The 11,249-nt window shown below is 39.1% G+C and overlaps 1 protein-coding gene across 2 annotated transcripts; it reads left to right on the top strand.

Annotated features, from left to right (window-relative positions):
* Positions 1–246: 246 nt before the first annotated feature.
* LOC121505499 (protein mono-ADP-ribosyltransferase PARP11-like) lies at positions 247–11,154 on the top strand. Of its 2 annotated transcripts, none has more exons than XM_041780888.1 (8): positions 247–387; positions 559–683; positions 2,946–3,066; positions 3,152–3,227; positions 3,558–3,630; positions 6,687–6,814; positions 7,051–7,202; positions 7,292–11,154. In XM_041780888.1, exons 1-8 carry the CDS (start codon positions 318–320, stop codon positions 7,606–7,608), a joined length of 1,062 nt encoding a protein of 353 aa, XP_041636822.1. In that variant the 5' UTR covers positions 247–317; the 3' UTR covers positions 7,609–11,154. The 2 variants fall into 2 exon arrangements, with proteins under 2 accessions (XP_041636822.1, XP_041636823.1); XM_041780889.1 differs by having other exon boundaries at positions 262–387; positions 512–683.
* Positions 11,155–11,249: the final 95 nt, after the last annotated feature.

Genomic DNA, 11,249 nt, shown 5'->3' with positions numbered 1-11,249 from the left:
AGTGCAGCCGGTGTATTTGTTTATTAATTCAGAAATGAGAGTTAAGGATGTATTGATGCGCTTGAACGTCTTTAATGCATCTAATTTCATGAAATAATCAAGTAAAAACTCGATAAATCTACTTTATGTCCGTGGTAAGTGTACAATTAAAACCTGACAAGACAAACTTAGGGGAACACGGCTCGAGAACAGAGGGCCGAGTTCCATGGAGTGACGTATTACGTCCGCTGTGACGCAATCAGGAAATAAAAGTAAACAACAGTTAGACAGGAAGAAGAGAATGTTATGTAGCGATAGTTGTTCTTTAAACCGTGTAAATGGTGCCTGTGGGGGTTTATTCACAATGCATGGCGGGTTTATACCCCGACAAAGAAAGGCTGAAAACTGGTAAGACATCTGTTAAGTCTGAAATAGCTGTGTTCGGCACCTGAAAACGGTTGCTAACTCTGTTTCGTCATTCCTGTTTCATTCGAGTTTGTTGACATGATTTTGGTTTGTTTACGTTCTGTAGTCTGAGTTGCTGTTCGTCTGTGTCGTGTTTTCACGTATGAATTTCAGATACAGCTGTGCTAGCCATGAGAGCGTCCGAGGAGGAGTCTCCAGAGACGGAGGACATGGACACCTCCGAGCCGAACTGGTGCTGGTTCTACTTGGCTGAGTGTGGGGTGTGGCACATGTTTGAGGTAGTACAGGACAACTTTATACAGCACGGCACGCTATGTCCCGCCTTCTGTGATATGATGTGAAACTCTAGTGCCAAGACTCAGCACATTAAAATTTCAGTCATTTAAGGTCTATTAATGAGTGAAATTCCAGGCTGTAGCTATTTGTAGGCACGAAAATGCCAGGCAGTGGCTGATTATTAGAGATTTACTGTAAATCCCATTGCATTATAAGCTTCAAGTCACCCATTGCCTACAACTGTATACAGATCAGATATCAGAGGAGCTGTAATGATCAGGTTTTGTAGTTAATTTTGCATGCAGTACAAGTTACCAAACTTTTAATTGTGGTTTAAATGTTCAATTGAGATAATTCCCTGATATTTTGTGTATTTGGTATGTGCAAAAAATGATTCGTTGGCAGTGTTTTGTGAAATCTATTGTGAAGTGATTCATTCATAATATGATGCACGCATTTCAAAAAATTAGGATACGATCCAATGCAATAAATCACAATACATACTAGAGAAAGGCCAACCCCAGAGGAGAGAGGTTGCTTTGTATCAGATTAAGCTTTCAAGCTTGTTCCAGTCTGTAGCTTCAACATAGATAAATATTAAATAAACACATTTATGATGATGTTGAGCCAATTACATAATATCTACAAAACAAAATAAAGGAGAAAAAAAATCTGAAGATTATTGATAAAATGATGTTAATTCATCAAGCTAGGCAAATGTACATGATATGTAGTCTGAACAAGTGAAATGTAGAATAAAATGCAGTTTGTAAATTAGATTTAAAAACTGACAAATAGTTAGAGAGTTTTTTTTTTTAATAGACACAAAGAGACTAGCGCTTATGATAAAATGCACTTTATATTTTCCTTAGGGACATTTTTCTTGGACTCTCAAGTGCTGCACATATATTAAGCTGCCAGATAATAACATAAAAATAAAATTAAAGCAAAAGCAACAATAATATACATACAGAGTTGCACATATCAATAATAGATCCAACCACATAACCCACATGCATTGCACATACCCATATAGCAAAGAAAATGATAATAATAAACAATGAGGAGAATATAAAATACAGCCAGATTAAATATAAAGGCAAAAGATAAGAGAACAGAGGGCCTCAAGAAACACTTTAAAAATATCCATCCTAAGGTGGACTGAAACAAATTTTTAACAAGTTTTACTTTTATGGACTCAGTATTGACTACCAGACAGTAAAAGTTCATACTTGGGGTAGAGGATGTAAGAAGGATCTGACGAAACTCGCTGTCCATTTTTTGTTTGTTTGTTCTTTTCTTGAGAACACACTGCTCATACATGGACTGCAGGGAGAGATTTTCAGCCCTCCCTACAACCTTCATGGAGGTCAGCACCAGACAAGCAACTTTAAATTTTAACTGAACAGAAAGATTACTATACCAGGCTGACAGCCCTGGCAGACTGGATTGTACTTTCCAAAACAGTCTGATAAAACAAAAACATGATCTTCTGATTGTGACCAAACACCTTGAGTCAGCTTGAAAAATACAGCCTTTATTGTAAATAAGAACATGAATTATCAATATGGGTTTCCCAGCTAGCTAGGCTATCTAGGCAAATATCTAGATAGCTGTAAGACCTGACTTTTTTCATCGTGGATTAGCTGTAGGGTATGATCGCCAACTGTATGAGGGTTGACAGTAGACCTATCTCTCAAAGGCACAAAACCCACAAAATTAGTCTTCTTTAAGCTTAAAATAGCTTAAAAATTGAAATAAGAAAAACAGAATATATAAGAAAAGTTCTATATATATTTAGATGTAAATTTTATACAAATTATAAGGGTCGGAGGTTTAAAATCCAATTTTGAAAGTTCACTAACTTCCAGCTTTTGTAACTTGTTCCAGGAGTCAGACACACAAAATTGAAAAAAAAAAAAGCAGCCTTTCCTAGATCTGATTTGACCAGAGAATCATGTAAAAGCAACTTACTTGAGGAGCACATTTATAGATAAAAGCCCATACATAAGTACAGTACAATTATATGTAATGCAAAAGTATGATATAGGCTAATACCCTCAGATGCAACACAGTACTAAACGACATCAAGCAATATAATATATGATATGCAAAGCAAAAGCATTTCCCGTTACTTTGTTGACTCTGAGAAAAGACAAACCTAGTTATAAGTTGACCCCACTTTTTCCCGGTGTGCTTCAAAGGGGGAAATCATGTTATATTGGGGTCAGTCTGTTAATTGTTTTCATTCATCTCCCTGTTAGATTGATCCCAGTGCAGCCTGCTCTGTGACCAGCGCTCAGATTGAGCAGTGCTACAACAGAAACCAGAGAGGTGTGATGGAGTTCTACACAGCAAAGTACACCTACAGGCTGGACTTCTCCGGTAAATTAATACAGTAGGCATGTCATCATAATAATGATATTCAGAAATGTAAAAGTGGTGTTAATCTTTTTCTATTTTTCAACAGTTATGCGGCAAATTAACGTAACAACAGGGAAACAGCGGCCAATCAAACGTTCCCTCCATTCTGCGACTGGTTTCAGGTATAACTGGAAGTGAACACGTAGAGACCCTCTTGTCTCCAGGATGAGGTTGTGAAGTGGTGCTTGAAATGAAAAAACGGGCCAAACATCTGCCAGCTTTAGGAATCCTTTATGTAACTTCCTCCCAGATCCGTAGGGAGTTGGCCTTTAGCTGACCTTGAATTATGATCTCCCTGAAAATATAAGGGAAAAAGAAAAGAGGCTTTATGCACTAAAAGAAAATGTAGTATCCTTTTGCAAAAATAATACCAGTATTTAAAAGAGATCTAAATGCAATTAGTCCTGTATGGCTATCTGTGCTCTCTTTTTAATGTGTTTTTATTCTTTCAGGTTTATTTGTGATAACCTTGCCTTGCCTGTTCCATGTCACTGGGAGAGAATCAATACAGATGAGCCATATCAGGTCAGTTAAATAACACACATTCATTTAATTTGGAAAAGACACTCACATACACACATTACTAGGACTGGAAAGGGTGAGCATTTTGTCCTGGTGAGGTCAGATTCTTTTACTGAGAATTTGCTGAGTCAGTGGTGTCACATCATCCCTGGAGATATTTAAAGCTGATGCTGTCAACATCTTACAGCACTCATTCCAGTAAAAGGAGTTTGGGAGCAGTGTGTCATTTAAAAACCCAAATGTTTGCTGAATTGCTGCAGAAATTAGAATGACCTTTTTTGCATGATGGTCACACTTAAATGTTTCAGATCATCAAAAAAATATTAGACAAAGATAACCAAAGTAAATACGAAATGCAGTTTTTAAATGATGATTTAATTTATTAAAGGGAAGAATCCCTTCAATCCTACCTGAACCTATGTGAAAAAGTAATTGCCCCCTAAACCTAATAAACCGGTTGTTCCACCCTCGATGGCAACAGCTACAAGCAAGCACCAGCAATGAGTCTTTCACATGGCTGTAGAGGAATTTTGGTCCACTCTTCTTTGCAGAATTGCTTTAACTCACATTGGAGGGTTTTCAGGCATAAACAGCCTGTTCAAGGATTTAAGTCTGGACTTTGACTAGGCCACTCCAACCCTTCATCTTGTATTTTTAAACCATTCAGAGGTGGACTTGCTTGTTTGTTCTGGATAATCGTCCTGCTGTATAACCCAAGTGTGCTTGTGCTTGAGGTCACAAACTGATGGTCAGACATTCTCCTTCAGGATTTTATGGTAGAGAGCAGAATTCATGCCATGTGGTCTAGGTCTTTAAGAAGCAAAGCAGCCCCAGACCATTTTGCCACGACCATGTTTGACTGTTTGTATGATGTTCCCTTTATGAAATATTGTGTTAGTTTTACGCCAGATGTAACTGGACACACACCCTCCAAAAAGTTCAGCTGTTGTCTTGTCACTCCACAGAACACTTTCCCAAAAGTCTTGGGGATCATCAAGATGTTCTTTTCGGTCAGCAGTGGTTTTGGCATTGGAACTTTCCGATGGATGCCATTTTTGCCTAGTGTCCTTCTTATTGTTGAATCATGAACACTTACCTGAACTAAGTCAAATGTAGCCTGCAGGTCTTTAGATGTGGTTCTGGGTTCTTCTGTGACCTTTTTTAGGCCTTTCAGACTGGCAGGGCTCCATGCCAGTTCTGGTTCCTGAACCTTATTTTGAATCTGCTGGCGCGTTAAAACCGGAAAAAAGCTGGTTCGGAACCTGAAAAGTTGGTTCTCAACTGGAACCAAAAAATAGTGGTTCTTCGGTGCAAACCGTTACATCATCAGGGGGCGTGTCATATTCTCGGTTGTGAGGACAAGCAGAAAATGGAGAACAGGTGGGCTGCTGATGGGACCAAATGTTTGGTTGTGATCTGGGCATTGACAGAATTTAAGGTGAAGCTGGAGAGTAGAACCAGGAAGAGGAAGTTATATGCTGAACCTGTGGAAGTGATGGTGAAGTCAGAGTTAATTTAACTCCCATAGTGTGAGTTTACATGATTGTCACAGGTTCTGATTTAAAGTAAGACTTTGGAAAGTGTTCATATTTTAACACACAGACAGAATAAATGTTTAACACTCACAGTGTTGTTTTTTTTACACATTTAAGTGTACTTATCACAATAATAATGTTAATTCCATTCATTTTCTGTTATTTTGAGATATTTACAACTTTAATTTTTTACACAAATGCACTTTTCATATTTGATATTGCCATTTCATAGCAATTACCTGTGCAAAGTAAGGTGTCTTATGACTATCTTTAATAGAGAGACAGGCACAGAGATAATGCAACAAGCTGCAAACTAACTTCAAGCTATAGTATAGACTCATGCCTTGACACATCCAGAACCTGACTGATGTAGTGGACCACTTCACTCATGGTGCAAAAGTGTTTGTCATCAAAAACAATAATCCACCAGAAACAAAGCTAAGAAATCCCAGCATCCAAATACATCTTAAAACACATCTAAACACTGCTGTGGAGCATGATGGGAAAACTCAATCCCCCTAATTTGAAATTGCAGTGGGCAGGGCTTAGATCAGTTGACTCTCTACAGAGTTGAATTAACACTGAATGTATCAGCACCGTCAAATAAGTCCAACACTGAAGGCCATGCAATCCTGAATGTAGTCAAAGTTAGATTTTGGGGGTTAAAATCAACTCTGAAATGTTTAACACTAAAAATTCAACACTCCAGTTTTGGCTGTGTGGATTCACCAGAATGCTAGCAATTAATCAATAAACTCCAGAAACTGAAGGAGGAAATCCAGGACAGCAATAAAAACTTAAGCTAAAGTGGAGCTGGGCGTGGTGATACATGTCTATCATGTCCTCCCTCTTTGGTTCCGTCTACACTGGTGTGAACACGGGCTGGTTCACCAGAAAGCACCAAAGCTCTGAGACTCCAGAACGGAGCCGGAACCGAAGCCAGGACCAGAACCGTGTCTGTCTGAAAACACCCTTTGATGAGTTGTTGATGCACTCTTGGAGTAATTTCGATAGGCGGACCACTCCTGGGAAGGTTCACCACTGTTCCAAGTTTTCTCTATTTGTGGATAATGGCTCTTCCATGGTTTGCTGGAGTCCCAAAGTCATTGAAATGGCTTCGTAACCCTCTAACCCTCTATTTAAGGAATTTCTGGATTCAACAGATCTGGTAGTAATCAGGAGTAGGTATGGCTAGGGAAACTGAACTTAGCTTTCCAAAAATGTGGTTGATCATGGTTAATTCATGTTTGAACAAAGGGGGACAATGGTCTTTTCACATAGGGCCACATAGGTTTGGAGGGTTTACACAAAAAAGGACCGTACTACACTTTTTAGAAGATAACTTTTGTCTATTTTAGAACTTGTGTCACCAGTGTGAAATTTAAACTTAAAATTCATATCAAAGTGTTCGATATTATTTCAACTACACAGTTGTTTGCTTTTTCTAGTATGTCTCCAGTTTTGACAGGTTAACTGCCAAGAGTTGATTGTATTGTACCAATGTGTGTTTGGTTTGTGTTGCAGCTCATTCAGTTGGGAAGAGACACCTATGAGTTTAAAGAAGTTGCCAGACTGTATGAGAGGACCATGGATCATCCGATTAAATGCATTCAGAGGATTCAGAACCTGGATTTATGGGAGTTCTTCTGCAGGTAGACATTTGTTTTGTTGCATAGGCTCCAATTTACCTCCTGTGCATGCTCAAATCAAGTTCCAAATCTTTTGCTAAACTTACTCAACAGAATGAAATGTAATTTAAAGTATTCCCTTTTACAGCCCTGTTATTACTGGAAAACTAAACTGATCATATCAGTAGAGCTACATTACACTGAAAAAGTGATATAAAGTTTTGTGTTATCCTGTTGTGTTAACATTCCTTGGTTCTAAGGAAGAAAACCCAGTTGCGAAAAGTCAAGCGCACACTGGATATTGAAGAGCGAATGCTGTTTCATGGCACAGGACACAGCAACATACAAGCTATATGTACTTTTAACTTTGACTGGCGGCTGACAGGAAGCCATGGCGATGTCTATGGCAAAGGTAGATCCTTTCTGTGGTGTGGCGTAACATAAAAACGTCTAATTAACTTTTTCTGTCTGATTCTTTAACACTTATTCTCCTTTCTGCAGGGAGCTACTTTGCCCGGGATGCTAAATATTCCAGTAAATTCTGTCACACCACAGGGAAGCACAACACCACCCTACAGAGACACGGACTTGCCCCGCCAATATTCGCTTGCGAGCCGCCTTACAAGACTATGTTCCTTGCTAGAGTGATCGTTGGAGAATACACCGTAGGGCATCCCCTTTACTGCAGACCGCCTTCCAAGGATGCAAGCTTCACCAACTTTTACGACAGCTGCGTAGACGATATGGCCAACCCAAAGATTTACGTCATTTTTGACAGCAATCAGATCTACCCGGAGTATCTGATCGAGTTCTACTGAAAGCCAAACAAGAAGATGAATACTATTTTTTTAATAAAGGCTGGATTCAAATGTGGAAATATTTTGGATACAGAATAAAAAGGTGGGGCAGAATGGAGCTAAACGGACTCTCTTCTTCCAGTCAGATCCAGTGCCAAACTGGAGCATAGGTCATCTAAAGTGCCTTTGGGGGAAATTGGAAAATGAAGAAGACAGTAAAGGCTTTGTGTACAGTCTGTGTGCTGTATGGCTTGTCTTAAAGGGGCTCTTCTGGTAGGAATGCTTCGTTTCAGCAAGCAAGAACGAAGAGACGGACTAAAGAGCAGTCATTGTGGCAATTTTGTACTAAGTGCGGAATCTGTGCTTGCTTGTTAAATCTATGTGCACAGTTGTTTAGAATAAGCAGCCTGTACGTTAAAGGTGATTTCCTGCCATCAGCACATCCACAGTACCCCGCATGAGCTTATCTACATGTCATGATGACATGTCTTAAACCAAAAACCATCACATGCCCCAACTTGATCATTTGGACCCCAGATGTATCAGTTGTCAGCATTTATGTGTACTAAGTTAAAATCCCAATTTCAAAAAAATTGGGACATCTTGTAAAATATGAAAAAAAAAAAAACAAAAAAAAAAAACACAGTGATCAGCAATGTTACCCAACCTATACTCGGTTGAACACAGCACAAAGACCAGATATTCAACATTCAAAGTCACAACCTGTATTATTTTAAGGGAAATATACACACATTGTAAATTTTGTAGCCTGTCACATGTTCCACAAAAGTTGGGTCAGGGCATGTTAACCACATCCCCTTTTCTTCCAAAAACACAGTAAGCGTCTGGGGCCTGAAGACCCTAATCTTTCCATTTCCCATTCTCACTCGAGTTACATCTTTAGTGGCTCAACATTGTAGGGTTTCTGTTGTCATATTTTGCACTTTAAAATGCACAATACCTTTTCATTGGGAGATGGACACACTCTTATTGTGAAGCCATGCTGTTGTAACATACAGAACGTGGCTTGTTGTTGTCTTGCTAAAATAAGCAGGGATGTCCCTGAGAGAGAGATCATCTGGATGGAGGAAGCTTGCTCCAAAACCTGTATGTACCTATCAAGTGTTCATAGAGCTTTCACAGACATGCACAACCATCGTGCACAATTTATGTGCTCACACTAAACAGTCCGACTGTCAAGCCCAACCTGAGTTCTCACACTGTACGAGTGAAGTCTGGATGGACCTTGACAGAAAACTGGATTTTCCTTCGAAAAAGTCTCACATACTGAGGTCCAAGTCCTATCCTTGCTCTCTCACTCTCCCTCTCTCTTTCTTTCTTTCCCACACACAAAAACAGCACCACCATCCTGGTCAGCTGGAGGTCCACGGGTAGGACTATATCCTGCTTGTTTATTTCCTTTATTATAGCAGGGGTGAGGGGGGGTGAGCCATTCCTGCTGTTGTCATGACAATTTAAGACATTGTCTGACAGTTTACAAAGGAAAAAATACCCCAAAGTTGAGGATTCTGCTCGTGGCTCTGCTCTCACTGTGGGAGTGTCTGAGTTGTACGACGTAAATGGCAAACATGTCCGAAATCTACCAGTTGGGAGCAACTGGTTGGCCGTCGTACCCCTCTGTACATGGCACAGCAAACGTTACATGATCCAACTGAAAGTCGGTGTGACTTCAAAGTGAGTCGTGCGACTCAAAATTCATGGCTGAATTGGATGAGTTTGCAGTGTATATCTGGCTCTAGATTTGGTCAAAGTCTTGATGGTCTTTTGCCTCTTGAGTTACATTTATAGTTACAGCGACATACTGTGTTAACTGATAATGGTTTCCCAAAGTGTTTCTGAGCCCACCTTGATTTCCATTCCATATCCAATAGCTGGTTTTGAATGCTGTGCTGCTTGAGGGCTTGGTGGTCACCGGCATTCAGTGTTGGTTTTCAGCCTTGCCACTTATGAGCAGAAATTTCTCCAGATTCTCTGAATCTTTTGATGATATTATGGACTGTAGATAGACAGAAGTCTCTAAATTCCCTGCAACTGCATGTTGAGGAACGTTTTTCATGAATGTATAGACTTTTTTTCCCATGCAGTCTGTCAATCAGTGAAGAGAACCTTGCGCCATCATCCACTGTGAATGACTTTCAGGAGTTAAAATATCCAGAAACCAAGGCACTTGTCTTTAAAAAATGTAAGTGCTGTTGAAATTTTCATTTCAATTAATGAAAGACAGGTGAAAATGCAATTAAATAAATGCCGATTACTCACACTGATGCATCACACAACCGTCTAAAGCAGCTTTGATTAGAAATCATGTAAAAATTCTCCATGCTCTTAATTTTTATAATGTTATGGATAAAAATGCATAATCTACATTGACAATCCGCCCTCAGTTTCCACTTGTCCTGCTTCAAAAGTTAGTAGAAAGTTTTGATGCCATTTACAAGCATGTCCTTTCTGATTGTTTTGTAACTATTATCTTTAAATCTACCAGCAGTCTTTCTCGAGTTATCGACATATGCAATTAATTGAGATAAACCACTAACAAAGCCTAAATCAACTGGTAGCGCAACAAAAAAGTAAAAAGCCTTTGTAAAAGTGGCCTGTTCTAAAAGTGGAGCATCAGGAGTAACTTTCAGGAGTGCTCCTTTTTACCCAGAGAAGATACTGTCACCTTACCAATCATCCTGTGGAATGTTCTGGGTGTTCTTAAGCATTTAACAACTTTTCCAGTCTTTCCTTGACCAAACTTTTTTGGAATGCATTACAGGAAGGAATTTCAGAATGTGCATATTTCCAAGAAAAAACACAGTTGATCAGTTTGACATCAAATGTCTTGTTGTCTTTGCCCTGTATTCAAATTAATATAGGTTGGAAAGGATTTTCAACCTACTGTATTCTGTTTTTATTCACATTCTGCAAAACATCCAAACTTTTTTGAAATTGGAGTTTATACAGTGTATCACATAGGCATGAATTTTTGTTTTGTTTTTGTTCCAAAAAAAAAAAACGCTTCTACCTCTGCATTGTTTTGACCATGCATCATGCACTTTTCCCCCTTTCCATGAAAGGTTTTAACTGTGTCACAGTGACATAAAGTCATGATGTCGTCTTCTTGTGGTCTCTAGCAATATGTCTCTGTGTACTTCTATCCTTAAACTGACTTGACAGAGGCTGAGGTTGAGTAATATTTCAACCAAAGCCCATTCCAAACAATAAAAAGATCTGTTTCAGTACCATGTTTGGCTTAAAAAGTCATCAGTGTGATGTTACCACCTGCTGTTGCCTTTATTTTAAAGGACCGTGCAGGTTTTCTTTCCATCTGGTGTAAATTATCAGAAAAAAGAATGTAGCCAGCACATGTACAGCACTGTAATGAGAATTTATATCGCTTTGCTGTGTGAGTTTGTTGAATTCATTCTGACTGGACAATTGCATTGTTAGCCACTAGATGGTGTAATAGTACAAGAATAGCATTTCCTCAATCCAAGTGAAGCTATCTGTTTAAGCTGAGTGAGTGCAGGGGTGAATGAAGCTCTAAGTGTCTGCAATGTTGTCATGTAACAGATAATAAACTTTTCAACATAACTGTGTTCCTCTTTAAGATGATTCAATCAGAAGTTTCTCTGATGGTTTCAGAGCCTTAGATG

Source organism: Cheilinus undulatus, linkage group 23 (genome assembly GCF_018320785.1).
Source record: "Cheilinus undulatus linkage group 23, ASM1832078v1, whole genome shotgun sequence".
Classification (NCBI taxonomy): Eukaryota; Metazoa; Chordata; class Actinopteri; order Labriformes; family Labridae; genus Cheilinus; species Cheilinus undulatus.
The sequence above is the reverse complement of the archived record's forward strand: the minus strand, read 5'-3'. Positions and strand labels throughout refer to the sequence as shown.